This window comes from Marmota monax, unplaced genomic scaffold, assembly GCF_021218885.2.
Source record: "Marmota monax isolate L192 unplaced genomic scaffold, Marmota_monax_Labrador192_F-V1.1 WCK01_AAM20220418_F8-fsc00146, whole genome shotgun sequence".
Lineage (NCBI taxonomy): Eukaryota > Metazoa > Chordata > Mammalia > Rodentia > Sciuridae > Marmota > Marmota monax.
In genome coordinates this window covers 1,107,650-1,128,825 of record NW_026694096.1, presented here as the reverse complement: position 1 = coordinate 1,128,825, position 21,176 = coordinate 1,107,650, and the positions used below count along the sequence as shown (strand labels likewise).

At 34.3% G+C, this 21,176-nt stretch overlaps 1 protein-coding gene across 2 annotated transcripts in view; it reads left to right on the top strand.

Moving 5' to 3' along the window:
• The window catches only part of Acss3 (acyl-CoA synthetase short chain family member 3), a 180,322-nt gene that overhangs the window by 5,013 nt on the left and 154,133 nt on the right, over nt 1-21,176 (top strand). For both annotated transcript variants that reach the window (XM_058585772.1, XM_046465088.2), the window contains exon 2: nt 20,226-20,370. In XM_058585772.1, coding sequence (XP_058441755.1) covers nt 20,226-20,370 — 145 coding nt within the window. The remainder of the gene's footprint in view (nt 1-20,225; nt 20,371-21,176) is intronic.

Here is a 21,176-nt window from a genome sequence, read left to right as displayed (position 1 = left end):
TCTGTAAAAGAAACCTCTGTGACTCAGAGATCCTTGGTGACTTTTAATAAGGTGATGTCAGTGGCCAAAGCCAGAATAGTGCATGACAGATGGCCTGGTGGTAGGCAAAAGCATTTTATGGATTTATTTGACAGAGGCAGGAAGGAAAGACAGTCTACAACATGTAGAAGTTCCTGGGTCAAATAAAAGACAGTTTCTTCTCCATGCTTTCTCTTCTTTCTGCTTCAGGAGTAACTTATGTTGAAAGGCAGAAGCAAAGTCTATGAAGTAGGAATGAAGGGAATTTTGTTTATTTTTAAACCTATTGCTTCATAGGACTCCCTGTTCTTGCAAGTTGAACTTTTTGGTTTCTTTTTGTTGTTCTTTTTTTTATGTACTAGAAGTTCATGGGAGAAACAAGATAAAAGATGGAATCATTTATGATGGAATCATAAAACAGGATCTAAAAGATGGAATAAAGAGCTGCTGAGCAGATACATATATTCTTGTCATATCCTGCACTGGTTCTAGTGAGCCAACTATCTAAACATTTGACTTTGCATCTGACAGGGAAGATAAGGAAACAGTTGAAAGGGATGATGAGAGAATTGACTTTTGTTGAACAATCTCTGAGCCTTGACCAGAGTTTCTCATGCATATTCATTATTCCATTCCCTCAGCCTGCACAGTTAGGGTCATCATGGCCTTTCTACATGTGAGAGGACTAAAGCCAGTCTACATACGAGGCCACACAGCTAGATAGCAGAGGGCAGAGCTGGGTCAGTAATAATAACCCCAGGATTCTGGCTCTATGCCCAGAATCTTTCCCTACAAATACCCAACTGTTTCAGAAGCCCAGTGCCAAATCTTGAATTATTTTTAAAGTAGACTTTGGACTGAGGAATTGTTCTGTATTAAAGGAGACTAAATAGACCAGAACTAGAGGCAAGAGGTAATTCTGAATTGGATATTTTCTGCTGTAATTGACATTTTTGGAACAATTAAAGAACTTGAATGGGGTTTGAGGATTAGATGGTGGTTATGTGTCAATGTTAATTTCCTGAATTTGATGATTATATTGTAGTTCTCTAGACGAATGTCCTTATTCGTAGCAATTATGAACTAAATTATTCTGGGGTTATTGGGCAAATTTCAGTAAGTAGTTTAGATGGGGCAAAGTTTTCTTGTACTTGCAGCTTTTCTGTGAGTTTGAGATTGTTTTAAAGGAAAAGAAAAATATAAATGTGGATTTTATGTAAAACCTGAACTTCGGTTCATTGTCAAACAAGTGTTCAGCCATGTTAAACTGGTTGGGAAATTCAGTCTTTTTGATTTTTTAACTCTCTTTTTAGTAAGATTATGTGAGAAATTTCTTCATAGTTACCAGATTTTGTCTTTTTTCTCTTTAAAAACTGATGACATGATAGGTATTTGTCATGTGCTACTTAATGTTTTAAAGTATGTACACATTGTGAAATGACTAAATCTAATATAGACATACTTCACATTGTTATCATTTCTGCAGTGATAACACTTTATATCGACTCTCAGCATGGTTCAAGAAAAGAATATATTCACATGTTTTAAAAAATTATGTTTAATTCTAGATTGAAGTGAGAGTGTTATCTAAAGATGAAACATTTGTCTCCTTTTGACACACTATAAATTGAATGAATTTATTCATAACATTGTACACAGTACAGGTATATTTAAATTTTTAAACAATCACTTCTTGTAAATATAAAAATGCTTTAAGAAGGTACATGGTTAGCAAGAAAAATCACCTGCTAGAAATAATGTCCCTCAAAATAACCTCATCAAGAAAGACTGATTTAAAAAGATGGGCCTTATTTTATATTCTGAAGGTCAGCATCTTGGTGTGGGCCTCATTTAATTTTCTCAACCCGTCATGCTGCTGAGCCTTTAGGACGGAACAGAGTGAACTACAGGAATGCTGCAATTACATAAGCACGGATGGATTGCCTGGCAAATGGCACAATCAATGAACAATGGAAATTCAATCAGCTGTGACCGATCAACTCCCAGGTGTTGGGGGAAAATCCTAACTCTTAGTGCCTCCTGGAAGGCAGCGTACTTTTCCTTTGTTCATGCCATACATTGTTAGTTGAGAAAAGAAATCCACTGGTTGAAGTTATTTGTCTCTTAAATTTTTTTTTCCCTGTACTTCCAAAAGCAATAAGTAGCAACTCTATGAAAGAGATCATTGCTTTCCATTGTAGTGTGGCATTTGTAGGTGAAATGTGGGGGGAGGCCAAGAAATCTTTGCAATAATATATATAAATGCCATAATCTCACTAAATTATAGTTTTAAGAAGTCTGTGTAAATGTGGAATTCAGATCCTTTATCTAAATTACATGGCAGGAGAAATTATTATATTAAAGGTATTCAGTGTATTTGCTTTTGCTGACATTTTGACCCTATAAACTAAGAGACTGTGCATAAAATGGAGATGTTCTGTTCTTATAGTGTCTAGGAAAAAGAAAGTTTAAGAATTTTGAGTTTGAAAGAGTCCAGTTTATAATAGTGACTGAAAACAGAAGCTCTTTCAAGTAAATAGCAAAAGATTGCTACTTTAAAACATGAATAAACCTAAGTAAGAGGGAAAAAAGGCAACTAAAATCCTCAGGTCTCTGACTTAAGAACTAATTTCAGACAACAGGAATACCTTCTCTTTAGGTTTTTATGTTAGAATAGTCACATTGCCCTTGTAAATCTTTCAAGATGTTCCTTCTAAATGCATGTGTCAATGCGGTAAAGAAATTTCTGAAGATTAAAGAAGAAAATTGAGAAGAGGAAGAAAAAAGAGCTCTTGGTTTCTCTTGGAAGTCTGATCGATATAGCAATTTTTTTAAAATTTGGTAAGATAAAATGGTAAAATTTTTCATCATCGAGGGACAGGAAATCAGTATTATTGAGCATTTGCTAAAGAACTTTATGGTAATTCATGCATGGACACTTAAGAACTAAGTCTACTTTTGATCTTGATCTCACTTTATTTTCTCTCCAGACTCTTATTCTTATTTTTATAGACTTTCATTGATTCTCAATTGAATTAAACACTATTCTAAACCACACATGCCCTGACTGTGCCTTCCTCCTAACTCTACCCTCCTCTGAAGTTTGCCATTGTTGCCAATGGGAATTTATCTGATACCCTAATTTGGGTAGGTCAGAGAAAGAGAATGAAGAATTAGTGGAAAAAACAAATGGATATCTGGCTTAAAATCTCAGCTCCATTCCTTCAACAATACCTTGCCCCCACATAATTGTAAAGTGGGGCAATGAAAAATGCAGACTCAGCTGAGTGTTCTAGTTCTTTGGGGTCTTCCACCAACATCCGTTCTCCAGAGAGCACAGGACTGGCCTTCCTTACATACACATGGTTTTTAAGGAGTTTTGGCTAATGCAACAAGAGGAATGAACCTTGTCACTTCAGTGTGAAGCACTTAGTTGCCAGAGTTCCTCTAGAAAGGGCATTGTAAAGCACAGGTAGAATAGAAGCAGTTTGGATGGCTGAATGAAAATGCATAAATGACAATGTATTGGGAGTGAAAATGAGTGTTTGTTTTTGCAAGTACTGCAATTTTGCAGTTGTTACTATAGCATAATCCAACCTATCTATTGATTGCAGGGGGAGGGGATAATAATAACTTTGTAGTTCTGTTGTAATGACTGAGAATGTTAATGTATACAGAACATGTCAAGCATGAAATAAGAACAGTTAACCCTTACTCTGTCTGTGCTAGGAGCCAGGCACAATATCAAATGCTTTAATTTGTTTAATCTATACAATAACCTTGTGAAGTAGGATCAACTTTTATTCTCTTGAATGAGTGTGGAAATGGTGGAACTGAGATCTTAAGCAACTTGCCTAAATTTACAAAACTAGTAAATAAACAGTAGATCTACAGATTGAACCAATGAGTCTGAATTTACCATCTGTGCTCTGAGTACATTATATTGTTTCTATAATATTAGTCTCAATAAACTTTAATATTTCTTTCATTTCTTAATCCCTTTTCATTGAAACTGTTAAAAGTAGTTTGCCTTTTTAAAAAAAGAATATTTACATTAAAAGAGCTTAAAAATCTGGATTTACATCTCAGAAATACTTGGTAACTATATTAGACATGGAATAATAGATTCACTTCAAAAACATAAACTCTTTGTATTATTGTGTACAACATACACAAAGGTTGGGGGAAAGTAGCTTCAAATTGGTTGACAACTACTATTTTCTGACAGTAGAAAGCAGTATCAACCTCCTTCTTAGAAATGCTCTGTTAGTTTTCTGACTTAAGGAAAAAATCTATAATGACCCCATTATTCACAGCATGCAGTACATTTTAAATGTGACTTTTATGAGAACATGATGCTAAACAACCTAGTTAATTAATATAATTATAAATATATGAATTTTTTTCTTTCCTCTAAACTCCGAGTAAAATAGTAAGACTGGTTATATGTTTTCAATCATGAAAGTTGTAGAGTGGGTTTTGTTTTTGTTTTTGTTTTATTTTTTTAATGCATTCATGTGTAGTTTTCTTTCTTTTTTTCCCCTTTATTCTCTTTAATCTTGATCCTAGTTTTCTTCTGCACATGCAAGAGGGACAGACCTTGATAAATGGTTCATGTTAAGTGCAGAGACACATTTCTCAGGAATCTCCTTGCATCCAGCTTTCTTAGTTCTAATAAGCATCTCTGTCTCTTGCTCCCTGCACCTGCCCTCTCTGTCTTTTGATGCTGGGGCCTTGCACATGCTTGACATACCCCAAGCCCCTCAATTTTTTTGAATATAGGAGAAGAAATAGGTGCAGTTATAATGCATTTTTGTAACTGTAAACAAAAGCAGAGAGAGATAAGTGGCTTTTCTGAAGTCCTATATTGGTGTACTTAATTTTTCAATCCAGTTGAGTCTTACTGTAGCACCCAATTTCTACAATGGGTTGTAACTGCATTCTCTGACTTCTGTCTGGCTGGCATATAATTGTTTAGATCACAGGACCTGGAGAGTGAAAGAAAAGACAATGAGACTGATAGAGAATTCTAAAAAATTATAATCAAGGATTTTGACTCTCCTTCTCATTTGTGCTCTGTTGCTATGTGTCTTCCATTTTTCCCTCATTTTAGAGGAAAATAAGTCTTCATTGTTATCTCAGAGCTGACTTGCACATGTTTTCTCAATTTTATATCCTTCCAGTATCTCTAAGAATTTTACCCTAAAAATCTTACAAGGTTCTTTTCTAAAAGACAAATCAGTCTGGTTTCCCATTAAGCTAGTTGGGCAAAAAATGCTCACATTTCCAGGTTGTCACCACTTCCACTACCTAAGCTCACATTCCAAGGATACTTATCTTTTACTAGTGATTTAATAAATCACCATCTGGAAATAGGACAGTAGGGATCAGGTCTAAATTACCTTTGTTGTCTCTGCAGCAGAATGAGTGAGGCTTGTGTATACTAGTTAAACTGTTTTAAATCATCACCACATGCATGTTAAACTTGTTAATCCAAATTATATGTCTGGATTCTGTATAAATTGCATTTTGATAGTACCTGAAGTATCTATCCAACCACATCCCTAAATGATCTATATGAATCAAGGCATCTGAGCAGTTTAAAAATTCTGTTGCCTTCGTGGATCGAAGCTTCATTTGGAGGTGGTTGGCTGCCTTTGCCACTGGCTCATCATCTTCAAGCTGTAGTAACGGGTATTTTACAATTGACATGAATTTCTATCCATTGGGACAAAGACTCCCCACTGCAGGGAGGGAAATGCCTCACTTGCGTGCTATAGATTGAGTACCAATGCGGGTCTCCTGGCACATTAGACTTCAAGCATTTCAGATTTAAGAGTTGGATTAATTTTTTGTTATCATATTATCATTGTTTGTGGATTCATTAAACAAAAATTACATATTGCCAGAACAAATCAATTTAAACCTATTGTAACATATAGGTTTGAATTGATTTGTTCTGGCATACCATTTAAAATTGATAACAATTAGATAATGTAAAAATAAAATCATTATTTCCTCTTAGAACACATTTACATTTTTCCCAAAAATTCTGATAAAATCTTAATATTTATGTTACTTGAAATAAAAAATTACCTTAATCTGTTCAATGCTTACATTTTATAAAGATGTGAGACTGATTTTTATCATTTTTATTACTGTATAATAAACATAATATATACTATATCTACTATAAACATCTCATTATTTTACCTGAATATTTCAAGAGATGTTTGAAATCTAATCTATAATTACAGACTTATTAGTTCTAATCTGATAAGGTTTTACCTTGCTTTACTTCATTTATAAAAGGATTAATTTTTAATTTTATAATTGATAAAAATAATAAGATTTTACATTTCTCATTAAATATATAATTATTTTAAAGGTCATTTTTGCTGGAAATATTAGTGTTCTTCAATCAAAATATTTTAAATTCTAAAGGATGATTTTATTATATATATGTGAGTTTCTGTGAGTGTTTATGGATGTTTGTATGTGTGTGTTAAAGTTTTATAGGATACAAACTACACTGTTTTGGTAATCAAAACAACAATAATATCTCTTTCCGTAGTTCTTTAACTTCCCAAGAATATATGTTCTTAAAGAAAAATTTAGGGAAGATTAAGTAACTTAATAATGTTCACTTAGTATGCAAATGCAGACCTAGGATGAAAAACCAGACATGTTAGACTCTGGAGTGTATTGGGTTCTCATTATGTCATATTTTCTCTATAATTAATCCTATTTTATCCTTACTATACTAGTTTACAACTTTCAAAACAAGCCAGGTACACATGCACATATGTGCTTGTTAGCTTGTTGTATTTATGAAAGTGGTTTTTGCCCTGTGGCTGGAGAACTTACTCATTTATTAACTTGTTTGTTTCCTTCATTCATACTCCTTCCTTCTTTGTCTTGTTCAATTATCAAACATTTGTTGAATGCTCTCTATGAGCTGGGCAAGTCCAGATAGAGTATAATTTTGAAAAACAATGTCAATTGTTTAATTGTATAATAAGATAGCTTTCATTTCCTGGTTTAATAAGAGCAGTCACAGGAGATAGGGATTGTCTAATTAGTTTGTAAAAATATGGGTAACAAAGTCTGTTTTGTTTTATAATCAACTCTACTCTGAATTACCTTTCACTGTTGAAGTGTGAATAACGAGAACACACGGCTTCTATTCTGTGAACAGTGGCCATTTTCCAACTAATGAATCCTTTAATAGATAAAAAAAAATCAACTAATTTGAATTTTATCCCTCTGTGGAGCCTCTCATTTTTTAGGTGGAAGTGCTAACAAGCAGGAAGGTGAAGAAAAGACAAGTAGCAAAAAAGAGACTAAAGGGGAAATAATGGGCTTGGTTAGCACCATCCAGATAATGAGCTCTTGGATAATTAAGTGGACTCCACTGTATTCAAGTTTCAGATTGTCCATGTGTTAATGGAAAATGTTTCATCTGTGAATGTAGTGTGTAGCCAATGGGGGAATTACCAAAGAGGTAGCTTGTGATAGTATTCTCTGATAATTTTGAGGATCAGGTCAGGGAAAAAAGCACAGCAAATTATATCTATTTGACATAATATTTTGTTCAAGTGGTTAGTGTAGTGTGATTTATCTTTATAAATGTATCTGTGTTATGTCTGTGTCTATGTGTGTGAGGTTATTTTGGTGAGAAGTGGAGGGGCAGATAGGAAATTAGATGAAGATGTCATATATTTTAATTTTCAAAGAGGAGGATTCTTTTTTAAGTTGTAGATGGACACAATACCTTTATTTTGTTTATTTATTTTCATGTGGTGCTGAGGTTCAAACCCAGTGCCTCACACGTGTGAGGCAAGTGCTGTACCGCTGAGCCACAACCCCAGCCCTGAGAGGAGAATTTTTATAGATACAAGGCCTAGGTTGTAACATATAGGTTTGAATTTATTTGTTCTGGCATTTCTTTATGCAGAAATAATCCTGATTAAAATTTTGGTTTATACCTCTTTTTCAGCTATAAAATTAGTATAGTTTTAAGTTTTAACAGATAAATTCAGGAAAGACAAAAAGTGAAAAATCAGCTGTGCTTTAATATCTAAAACAGGATTGTAGTATATCTCTTGGTATATTATAGTTCCATTCAATCTTTTTTACTTCTTAGTTTTTTATTTTGAAATAACTATCAACTCAAAAGAGTTATTTAAAAAAATACAGAACAGTCACTTGTATCCATCACTTAGCTTCCCCCAGTGGTAACTTTTTACATAACCATAGCATATTATCAAAACCCAAATTGATATTGGGATGATACAGTTAACTCAATTTTATAGACCTAGTTCAGCTTTTCCTATTTTCTCATGCACTCATTTTCATATGTGTTCTGTCTTTTTAAATGTAGACTCTACATCTGTTTGCCATTCTGTTTGATAGTCTAGGTCTCTCTTTTTGTTCTCACCGAAAACTGGATTATACTGTTCATATTACTTGATAGCTCATTTTTCTACTTGTAGTAAGTTGCAATTTTCCATTTGTCTATGCCTTGATTTTTAATATATAATATTTTAGCATACTGGGTGAATTATTTCACAGCCTCTTCGTCTTGACATTGAGATGGTTTCCTCTTTATTTGCTGTTGTGGACAGGAAGATATGCTTCATCTTTGGACATGACATCTCAAAGGAAACCCTCTTTATCTGTGTGTGTTTCTGTGAGTGTATATGTGTGTGGTGCATTCATGTATTTCTTTCTTGACTTTCTTCTTTTAAATTCTCAGAAGATTTCTGTATCAAAAGGTAATTATATACATTTTGATATATATTATTAAAGTGTTCTCCAAAAACTTAGTAAATCTTGTGAATAAATTCTCACCATCTTTTTCCTTATAAAAAGTTTAAAGATTCAATAGAAACAACTTAGAGGAATCTCAACACTGAGTTTTATAAAATCTTAACATTCTGTCACATTTGCCTAGATCTTTTTATTATAAGTAATAAAACATAACAGACACTGATGCTCCCTGTGTATCTCTCCCAGTTCCATAGTCTTTCTAGAAACAATCACAGGCTAATTTATAAGGCTCAATGGAAAGAAAAAGTGTGTGGACATTCAAAAATGATTGATTGTATTCCTCATCTTTAATAAGAGCATGTATTCAGCACCCCTCTGTGGACATCTGTAAGTGTTGAGCAGAATGAGTTAGTGTAGGTAGTGTCTGTCTGCTGGGAGTCTCTAGCATAGAGGAGAGTTTCATCAGAACATTGCAGTGTGTCATTCTGCATGAGTTATAACCTTATAGAACAAGGAATGGATGGCTCGGATGAAGGTGGAATATGAAAGGAAAAAATGTGCAGTCCTACTAAAATTCTCATTCATTTCAGTTTTTATCTCTGTCTCCCTTCTCTTCCTCCCATTTCTCCTTAACTCGAATATGGTAATACCATGTAAAGATGTTGGGTTCTTCCTCCTCTACCTCATGTTGCCACTGCCATTTCTTCTTCTTCTTCTTCCTGCCCCCTTTCCTATTTCTTTCTTCCTAGTTAGGATTAAATTTGAGAGGAATCTTCAAGTAATAGTAGTGCACATTAGAGGGGACACTCTCCCTTTTGCCTCTCCTGGTTCTCCGGATAATTCTGAGTTTCTCTGGTGCTACTTGCTGAGGCACCTGGAGACAACCTGGATCATAGGTCTGGTTTTCTAGGAACTGATCTACATAGGGCTGATTTATTTCTTTTCTTTTTCAAAGTATTTATTTATGATTCTAATTCATTATACATGACAGCAGAATGTTCTTTGATTCATTGTACACAAATGTAGCACAATTTTTGACTTCTCTGGTTGTTCCCAAAGTAGGGTCACACCATTTGTGCAATCATACATGTACCTAGGGTAATTGGGGAGAGGGCAAAAGAGAGGGGGGTATGGATGTAGGAAACATGGTGGAATGAGATGGGCTGATTTATTTCTGCATTGTGTAATGGGGACCTTGGTTCCCAAGAGTATATTAAGTGTTATGAAAAGGTTGAATGCTGAAATTTGTGTTCCCTTAAAAAATGTACTACACATTTATGTTTATTTAACATTATTTTCAATTTTAATAAACATATGTTTTGATCTTATCTCTTACTTCTGACCCTCAATTAAGTTAATTCTATCTTTTCCTTCTTTTCGTAGTAAACTAAATACTATTTCCTTTTACTTCAGTTCTCTGTTTTTCCTGCCTTTTTGTCAGGGACACAAATAAAACAAGGTAAAATGGTGTCCTCACATTCTTCTTTGAATTTATTGTCAGGCATGACTCATAACCCGAGAATCTTTAAGATATCCATTCATGCCTTTTCTCTTCATTGACAGTGGATTCAGTTCAAATAACAGGTATTGATTTCCTGAAAGCCTTTCTTTCTATTCTTTTTTCCTGCTGGCTGTATTTCTCACCCTTGGCAAGGCTCTCAGTTTTAACCTGAGATGATCTGGCTGGCGTGCAGATGTCTGGGCTGTCCTTTCATATGAGATGGGGCAGTCTGTGGCTAGAGCTGGTGGATGTGTTCGGAGTATACATACCCATTCTGGAAGGATCCATAGGACTACAGAATCTTTCTTTGCATTACTTTCACTGTTAAAATAATTGTCTGTCCTACAAAGAGATGTGCTTTCCAAATACTTTTACAAAAAACAATGTCCCTGGTGGTTAAATTAACATACAGTTATTATGCTGCTTTAAGTAAGCAATTACTCAATTTGGAGGGTTTCCTGGAACAGTCACTTGATACTGCCCAAAGCCAAGTATCTGCAATTTAGGTGGGGTGTCACTGTGTGAATCAAGCAACATGATGCCCTCTCAAAAGTGCTTAAAGCCTTCTCTGTTTGTGTGCAATAGTAGTCTTTTGAGCTAGTCATTGTTTTTGCCGTGTCTATGGACAGATTGCCTCAGAGACTCTTTTTCTTATTTGTGTTAATGTGTCAGAAGAGTACTACCTCATTTATCAATCATTCACACTTGTGGACTTTTACTTAAAAATAATTGTTGAACATTATTATTGAGCATTTATTGTTTGCCATTAATGAGTTATTGTATGGTCTCTGCCCACAGGAAGCAGAGATTCTAGAAGGACACAAAGATTACTCAGATAGGCACACAGGGGTTGAAAACTGGCAATGCACCCATCACATCTTCCTTGGAATCAGAAAGCACTGTTACTGTTTATAATTCTGAGATATTATTTGACTTCTCTGAACTTCATTTCTCATTTGTAAAATGAGGATAGCATTGTTTTTCTTAAGGGATTCTGTGTAGATTCAATGATGTAACATATAGGAATTAGCAAGCTCAGAACCTGGAACATTTCTAATGAGTAACAAAATATGAGCTTCCTCTGCTACTTCAAAAATGTTTCTTTATATTCATGTGCCCAGATCTCCCTTAAAAGGAACCTAAATTTGACATCCATAGATCATAAGAACCTCCATTTTCTTTGATTACTACCCTTCCTTCTTATTCCTATTGATTTATTTGTGTACTAGTCCCACTTTCTCCAAGTTTTTCTTCCTTAGCTCGGCTTCCTAGGCTGGCCAATAGATCCTAAGGGATCCCATTTCCTGCTTTCTCTCTCAAGTCTCACATTCACACTGCTCTCCTGGGATTCCTCCAGAAATCCATTTCTGAGCAGGTCATTTTCCTGCTCTGCACCCTCTCTAGACCTTCTGTTTCTTACAGGGAACACAGACAGGCTTTTAAAATGAGGCTTGCACTTGTCTTTTGCCTCAGCTCATGTTCTGCCCCCACCCCAATCGCGCATCTTCTTTCAGCAGCACTTGCACTTCCAAACCAGAACCTGCACTTTGCCCTCTGTGTTCTTGTCTTACTTGCCTAGGCCACTGGCATTTTTTTTTTCTTCTATTAATTTTTAATCCCTTAGCTACTTTCGCTTGTCATCCTTCTCTTTTAGTAAATGCCAGGTGAAAGATTTGCACAAGCTGAAGAGAAGCCAGAACTCTCTTCCCTGCACACTCAAACTTTCTTTTTACTCCTCTATTCTCAGCAAGACAGCATCAGTTTTCACCACTCTGTAGGCCATCACCAAAGGTCATTAATACCTATCTGTTGTTGAATTCAAAGAATTGTTTTTAGGTCTTTTCCTGAATTGATCTCTCTTTAGTGTTGGACTGAGAGCCAACTCTACTTCCTTGAAATTCTCTACAACTGTCGTGTCCTATATAGAAGCCAGCAGTAGCATATGGCTATTTAAATTGTTTAATTAAAATAAATAAAATGTAAATTTCCAATCCTTAGTCATATTAGTCAAATGTGACTATTGAGCCCTTGGAAGTTGGGTAGTGTGACTGAGCAACAGAGGTTTAAATTTTATATACTGTTAATTATTTAAAAATTGCTAGCCATGTGTAGCTAGTGGTTACCTATTAAGGAACATAGATACAGAACATTCTGATCATCATAGAAATTTCTACTGGACAGGGTTGCTCTAGATAAGGGATGAGGAAAGCTTTTCTTTAAAGAGTCATATAGTGAAGATTTTGGGTTTTGTGGACCAGAGAAGTTCCTTTGCAATTTTTTTTGCAGAGCTTAAAAGCAGTCACAGAGAATGCATATAAAAAAATTGAGCATTATTATGTTCCAATAACATAATAATGTTAACATTCGTTTGCACAAACAGGTAGTGGGCCAGATTTGGCTTGTGGATTTTAGTTTGATGATTCCTGTCCTAAACTCTTGGTTTCTTTGGTAACCTGGTCTTTGCATCCTTTTCCTTTCTCAGACTTCAATATTTCTCAAATCACCTCCTTTCCATCTTTGTTATAGCACTTCATTAATGGGGAGAAAAACAAACAAACAAACAAACAAAAAGCTCTCTAAACTGTTACCTTCAGCTTGTGACTTTCTCTAGGTTTCTTACATTGCCATATAACTGTGGACTTAGAGCTTTCTAAGCCAATTTCCCCATCTGGAAACTTATGTGGTAATCGAAATGAGACACTGAAATGCATGAAAAATTTTGCTCAGAGAAGACATAGAGTTCTCTCACATGAACTCAACAACAGAATAGTTTTTGAGACTCAAGAGTCTGACTGCCAGACATCAATCTCAGCCTGTTACTCAGCACGTGTGGACCTTGGGGAAGTCATTTAACCCGTCTACCTCAGTTTCTTCATCAGGACATCTAACATTATTGTAGTGTACATATATATTTATACTCACTGAGGTTCTTCCCATTTCATTTGCCCTGGAAAATATCCTCTTTAAATTATAAAATATGACAATTTTGAAGTTTGTTTAAATTTGTCAACATTGATAGACCTTAAGGCTTTTATGTCAGCATATTGAAGGTTATAGTGCAGGAATAAACAACCTCCAAATCTTCCTTTGTTTAAAATAGCCCAGATATTACTCTTGTTTATCTTAGGTTATTTGGGAGTTTTGCTCCATGTCATCTATCCTCATTAAGTGCAGCTACCATTTGGAATGTCCCTGCAGCAGGAAGAAGGAAGTGTATAACCACCTGGTTCTTATAGATGGGTTTGTTTGTGTTATACCTGTGGCCATGTCCTGGGCAGCAGAGGGCTATGTGACTGTGCCTTGTATCACACATTCATGGAAGTTTAGTCATGCAAGTGCCTAGAAAGGAGGGCAAGCAAATCATGGTCAAGAGCAGCAATGATAACCAAAGATCTCTGTGTATAATTTGAAGGTTCTATACATTTATTACTGACTGTTTGGCTGTGTAAGATTGATTCTGATAAGAAAAATAAAATAAAAAGAAGTATAATGTTTTTAGTCCAAGGTTTATTTTCTTCAAGCTTATTGTAGGTGTTATTATAAGTAGAAGACAGGCTATGAAGTCTTTACTTAGTTAAAATATTTTTCTTTGATGGTGGTTATACTGATTATAGAATTGGTGATTCAGTCCTACCAAAGCAAACCAGATCATTAAAATTTATATTTTCAACTAACATATTTAAATCACCCATTCAATATGTAAGTGTATGCTCAGAAAATTTTTTTTAAAACCCCACTGGTTTTACTATATAAAAATGTAGAGTATTCTTTATTATTACCTTTCAATTTTTTTTCTTATTCAGAGTTTATTAATATTTTCTTTTGCCTTTTTCCAAACTCCTTCTTCTGTTTTTGTATGACATGTAGATAAACATATACACAACTTGCTTTGCCTTAGTAAAAAGTTCCATTTGTTCATTGCATCATGTAATGATTTTTTATTGTTTTAATGATTGTACGTAATACATGATATGTATTTAAAATTTTTGTAGATACTGATTTTGAGCTCTCCCAAATTACTCAGTTAACTTATTTGCTCTCTAACATTATATGAGAAATCTAATTTCTGTTTACTCTCACTAAAACTGTGTATTACATCTGTACATCAATCTGATAGAGGAAATGGCATCTCTTTATTATTTTAGTATTCATTTTCCTGATTACTAACAATATCGAGAAGAATACTGTCATGTAATTGACCATTTCATTTTTTTCCTTGATGGATATTTTGCAGATGCTTTGCCTATTAGATCTTAAAAAAATTATTTGCAAAAATACTGTAGATATTATTGAAGGTAAAAATATATCCTCTCCTTCTTATTTATGCACCCCAGCTTTTTGTTGTCTTCCTACCTATGTATCTCTGAATCTGTATTCTATGTATGTATCTATTATCTGTCTATACTTGCATGTCTGTGCACACACACGTATGCATAACTCATCTGGGTGTGAAGGTGCAGGTGGCCGAGTGGAGTACTTTTAAGAATCCCACTGTTGATTCCCCTTCATTTGTCTGTGAATCAGGTTTTGATTCCTAGAGTTCTTCCTGTGATCATTAGAGGGAGGAGAGAAAATTTCCTGGTGACAAGGATTTGTAGGGTGTACAGACCTCGTAGCAATTAAATAGATCCCTCTTCCTATTCCATAGGTCTTAAATACAGGATCCTCCAAATGGAGGCTCCCTCATCTGAGAAAGTTACATTCTAGGACAGTAAAAGCTTGTGTGGTGTATTTGTGTGTACATGTGTGCATTGCGGAGGAAGGATTGGCATAGCTTACTCATCCATCCAGACACCCATGGTCTATTATTTATTCCTACCTGCCTCTGATCTTTGCCTTATTTCAGAGTTTTATTATAACTTTAGACCCATGTCCATATGCCTGAATTTAGGCATAAACAACTCTTATTTTTTTTTGTGTGTGAAGGATGTGTGGTTATGACATGCTTAGGGTTAATAGGTTTCTCATGAATTCTCATTAATGCAGAGTATTCTATATTATGGTTGTATAAATTTTTAACACCTCATGGAAAGAGTTTTCATAACAAGTACACTGGGATTTAGTATATCCTACATGATTTCTGGATTTAGCAATTATTCTGCTCATGTTCTCTTTATATATCTAGAAATTTTCTACCATTCTGAACAGGTAATGGCATCATTACTAATTGTTCAACTAGTACTATTAGTTTAGTTTTAATTTTATCTATTTTTTTTTCTTAAACTTAAATGGGCTATGGGGTATGTTCAGCTTGTTTGTAATTTTCTATGAAAGAAATTCTTGGAGGAATGGTATAGGATAAGGAATATGACGACTTCCTTTGTTCAACAGAACTAAAAGCTGACTGAAGTTAAAGGAGAGAACAAATAATGAGTCCACTGACAGAACATTCTAGAAAGTTGTAGAGTCCTGAAAAAGATTGTAGAATATATTGGATGCTACTATATACCAGAAGAATGGAATACCACAAATAAATGAAGATACATTAATCAAAAAATGATGCTTGGAGCTGGGCATGATGGTGCATAACTATAGTCCAAGCAACTTGGGAGGCTGAGACAGGAGGATTGCAAATTTGAGGTCAACCTTAGCAACTTAGTGAGGCCCTGTCTTAAAATAAAAAATAAAAAGGGCTAGGGATGTGGCTCAGTGGTAAAGTGCTTCTGGGTTCAATCCCTAGTACCAAAACAAACAAACAAAAAACAAAACCAAAACAACAACAAAAATTTATGCTTAGAAAATGAACTATTAATAAGTAAATAAACATGGTTATATTTCCACATCATAAAACATACACATAACATAATGCATGTGTAATATATATGACAGATATTATATACATATGTATGTCCATATGAATAAATTATTGGGACAATTAAGTGATTAATATTAAAGATGAAATCAAAAGAATGAATTATCTAAAGGGAAAAAGAAGAAATGAATTTATCTGACCACATATAAATTTAAAATATTTTCATGTCAGTAAAAATGAATTAAAATTAGTGAATAAACTGAGATAATCATCTGTAACATTGTTAGACATAAGTTCAATAAAAATATATATAAAGAGCTTTCAAAATTGGTAAGACACTGTACTTAATCAATACGAGTTACCAAGAAAAATATAAAATCATTTTTCACTTTTCAAATTAAAGAAAATTGAGAATAATTCATGTTTAGAGGAGTGTGATGAAATGGAAACTCAGGTAATGCTGATGGTAATGTAAATTGATTTTATATTTCCAGAAAGCAATTAGATTATTTGATTGTGTGCGTGTATGTGTGTGGTCTATTGTAGGACGATAGTCTGGAAATGTGATTTTAAAAAACAATGTGACTAATATTTCTCTGCAAGAAATATTATCCTAGGATCATCTAAAATAGTGATAATGCTGTGAAAAGTAGTTGTCAACATTATAGGACTAACTTTATTATTGAGTAGCCACTGAATGGAATATCTTGTCATAATTAAACATGATTTTTGAAAATTTGTCAGTTTCTTGAAACAAGCTCATAATGCAATCCCTACTATGGAGGCACAATGTCAAATTATCAAATTATCTACACAACAAGTAATGTTTTCATATGGAGGAACAAAATAAAATATTCCAGAGTATACTTTCTTGTTTTTTTACATGAGCATTAGGTATTTTTAAAATCTGGGGAGACAAATCATTTAAAAACTATCCACAAATTTAGAAGGCACAGTGGAGAGCACACAGAAGGCATTTGGTTGACCTTTACAGAAATGATTTGATTTAAAATGAAGAATCTTGTCATAGAAGAATAGTCAAATCTTTGAGCCGAGAGACCCCTTGCAGTTTTCTGGGTGCAGTCATCCACAGGATGCCCATCTCTGAGTTGAGCCAATCTGTGTCTGTGTACTCCTTAGTTGGAGCCACCTTGGCATCATGCCAATCTATCTCCTGCAGCATCTCTGCTCAATACTACTTGCAGGCTCTTCCCTGTGTCGATTTCCTTCCTACCCCAAAAGATAGTCTTAATTTTATATTAGATTTCTTTAAGGGTGATCTTCAAGAAGAAAATCTTAGGGTATTAATAATTTTACCTGTAAGCTCTCCAAAAGTTGTAAACAACTGAAAAGAAAAATGAAGTTGCTCAAATACTGCCTATAGAAGTACTACTATATAATGTTTAAGGGCTTGGTTCTATGCCACCTGCCCTGAGCAAATTACTGTCACTAGTTTCCTTGTATGTAAAATGGGCTTAATAATAGTACCTACCTCATAAGGGGAGGGTTATTTTTTTTTTTTTGATACACATATAAGAATTGGCCTATAGTAGATGTTCAATAAAAATGAAGGACTTCTGGTTTCAGGACAAGATGGAGAAAATATACTTCTTATTCATACTGCTAAATACTGTTAAAATCTAGGACATTACATTTCAGTCACAGATAAGAAGATATTGAAATGAAGAAAAGGTTAACCTTATAGGAATTTGGGGACAGGAAGAATAGCATGCAATTCATTCCCTGGGTTTTCTTTTTTGTCTTATATATCCAAGACTGGTTGCTGGAGATGCTGGCAACCTAAAAACACCAGTGGCTGCACACTAAAAAAGAAAAGAAAAACAAACAAACAAAATCTTCTCTCTCTTGCAAGTGAACCAAGAAATAGTTTCTATTTTAGGTTATAGAAAAATAAAAAAAATAGGAAGAGAAGGAAGCATGCAGTTGGGGTGGGCTGAGAGGTTAGACGTGGTGTGAAATGATTAGTCTTCAACAAGTTATTTTTTTCCTTGTAGAGATATCCACTAGACTGCTGGCTATAAGGGTGTGGAGTTTGGAATGAGATCAGAGATGGAAGAAAAAATGGAAGGTGAAGTCAAGGAAGTGTAGTAATCACCCAGGGAGAGAAGGTAGCAAAAGCAAAGGGGGCATGTGGAATTGGCAAGATCACAGCTAATTAAAGATGAGGCCAAGGAAGAAGATTCCACAGGAGATATTTGAGAAAGAGCAAGCAAAGAAGTAGGTACATAAAGTAAATTATAGAGTCAATCTTCCATGAATCTTTGGATCAAAGGGAGTCCTGGCACCTGTTTTTTTGTTTTGTTTTGTTTTAATATCATCGAGCATAATTAAATATTGAGCAAAAAATAGTGATAAAGAAGCCATAAATTAAAAAAAAAAATCAGAATAGTGATATCATTAAGAAGTCTACAGGCAACTTCTAAAGTACACAGGTCTGGGAGGGGGATGGGGTGGAACCCACTGAGAAAGAAGCAAAGGTGGATAGAAGAAAAAAGGGGAGGAAATGAGAGAAAAAGGAGATTATCCAGTAAGCAGTCTATTAATATTGAATATGAAATATTTTCTTTTCGGAACCTGAACAAAAAAGGTGAATATTTATTTTCATGGGAAATTCTATAAAATACCTTACTTCTCCTAGAGAATGTCAAGCAGATTTTACCTTTCTTTTTGATGTATTAGTTAATTTTGGCTACAATTATGTTGCTTAATGAGTAAGGACACAATTTCTGCAATTTGATTTTTGTATATTTGCAGATTTGTTCTGAGGTCAGACGATCTAAGATGGGCATAGTTGGGAGCATTGTTCCATGACATATCTGGTTAGACTGAACACTCTGTTTCTTTTGGATTCTGTTCCCAATTGCAAATTTATATTCTGGGTGCCATGCTGAGGAAGAAGATATTTCTGGGAAAGGTAGAGGTGCAGGAGAGCAGCAGCCCAATCATACAAATGATTTCCAAGTCTCCGTTGACTTTGTATAAGCTAAATGAAGTGCCTGGGCAAACCAAAATCAAGAGGTGAAGATACAAAGTGTTTTTGGTGGAAGTAGAGCAAGGGGAATAGACAACATTTTTGAACAAATATTGAATCTATCACAATTGGAAATTACGTATTGTATTAATTGCATATTGTGCTATGTTATAGTCATATTTGGTATTAGTGAATTGTACAGTCATATTCAGAATTATTGTTTGAGCTGATTAAATGGTTTCCCTCCTACTGTGTTCTGTATCTGTTTTTTCCCTTATACTGCCACTGTACTTATAGTTGCTTTTAATGTACTGCCTCGTTTCACACAGGTCCTTTGTGAAGCCTTGAAGGCAATTCTGAGCTTTTAACAGAACTTTTTTTTCTTGCTTTTTATGTTCTCCTGTTACTTTACCTTGTTATAATATTTGGCAATCTTGCATATTTTTTTGAATCCCTTCCTTCTAAAAAAAAGGTGGCAGATACAAAACTTTTTTTTTAAATGAGCCGTATTTTCTTAAACAAGCATCTCTGTTTAGCTATAAGATGTCTGTGTTTCAAAGAAAGGCTTTGATAAATTAAAGAAGAAATTAATCGCAAAAGGTTTTGAAAATTATTTAATATTTTATGTGCATGTCCCATTCTTTATTTCAGTTATGAAGCATTTCAGATATGCAGAAAAGAGCTTTTCTATTTGATATGCAATTGATGTCTTCACATTAAATTAAAACAAAACATACACATAACCCTTTCAAAGAATTGGATTTGGCAGTAAGTTTATTTGCAGCAAGTACCAAAACTTCAGTCATACATCTACCATTTCTCTTTCCATAATCTCTAATGCTTCTGCATTGCACTTATATAGGATTCATTTCATCTATGTAAAATAGATTACTTTGGCATTCTGTACTCTTGTATCATCATAAGCCATAAAATCCACAAAGATGTCAGTTTGAAGTGCAAAATATATTTTTCCCAGTGTACATCAAAATAAATACATATTTATTAAAATAAAAATGTGCACTCTGTGCCATCTTAAATATGTACTTTACAGCCATCATTACCTAGCATAGCATGCACTAGAAAACACAGTTTTACAGCCAGCTCTGCCAAACTAGAAATAGAGTAACCTAGTTAAGCAATAACATATTTTGGAAAGAAGTTCTCACTTTTACTTCACAATTCTTTTTCAGGTTTGTGGAAGGAATGCTTAACATTTGTTATAATGCCATTGATCGTCATATTGAAAACGGTAAAGGGGATAAGATTGCTATCATCTATGACAGTCCTGTTACAAATACTAAAGCAACTATAACTTATAAAGAAGTCCTGGAGCAGGTAAAGTCATAAGCTTTCTCTTTATATTAGAAGTTCTATGCACATGTTCTCATTATGCAAACTCTAAAATATTTTACCATGTTTTCCTTTAGATGCACCTTGCAAATGAATGCAAGTGTGTGAACTCATTTGAACTGTTTTTTAAAAAATATTTATTTTTTAATTGTAGTTGGACACAATACTTTTATTTCACTTATTTATTTTTATATGGTGAGCATTCTACTGCTGAGCCACAATCCCAGCCTCTCATTTGAACTGTTTTTAACCCTTTAATTTTATACTTCACAGCACTGGAAGTTGTTTGTTTTGCAGATAGAGGTGAACTGATCTCGAGAATATGTCTAAGTCCGCTCCCAGCCTTTGTTCTTCACCTTAGTGCCATCGCCATGGTTGAAAGTGGCTACTCCTCATTCTTGCAGGATCCAAGAGGCTCTGCTCATTTTAGATTATCCCCTAAGTGATTCCAGAATTCTCTTCAGAAGAAACAATATATTTCTCTGTCTTGCTTAAAAGTCTTTCTTGGCATGAACACAACTCCTTTTAGTCCTTCAGATACTCCTGGCCCCTTATAGCTCCTTGCATATGCTCATTATTTTGTTTTATTTGCTCTTTTTAAAATTCTTTCTCATCTATGTAGTTCTTAGGTAGATCATGATGTTGACAGATGATTTATAAGATTTTTCCTCTTTTAACATAAGAGAAGATTTTGAATTAGTTTTCAGATGTAATTATAAAAGTGGGTATTGTAGACTGTGGGAAAGTTATTTTAACTGTGAGTCATGGCATTTATTTGTATGTGATTTAAA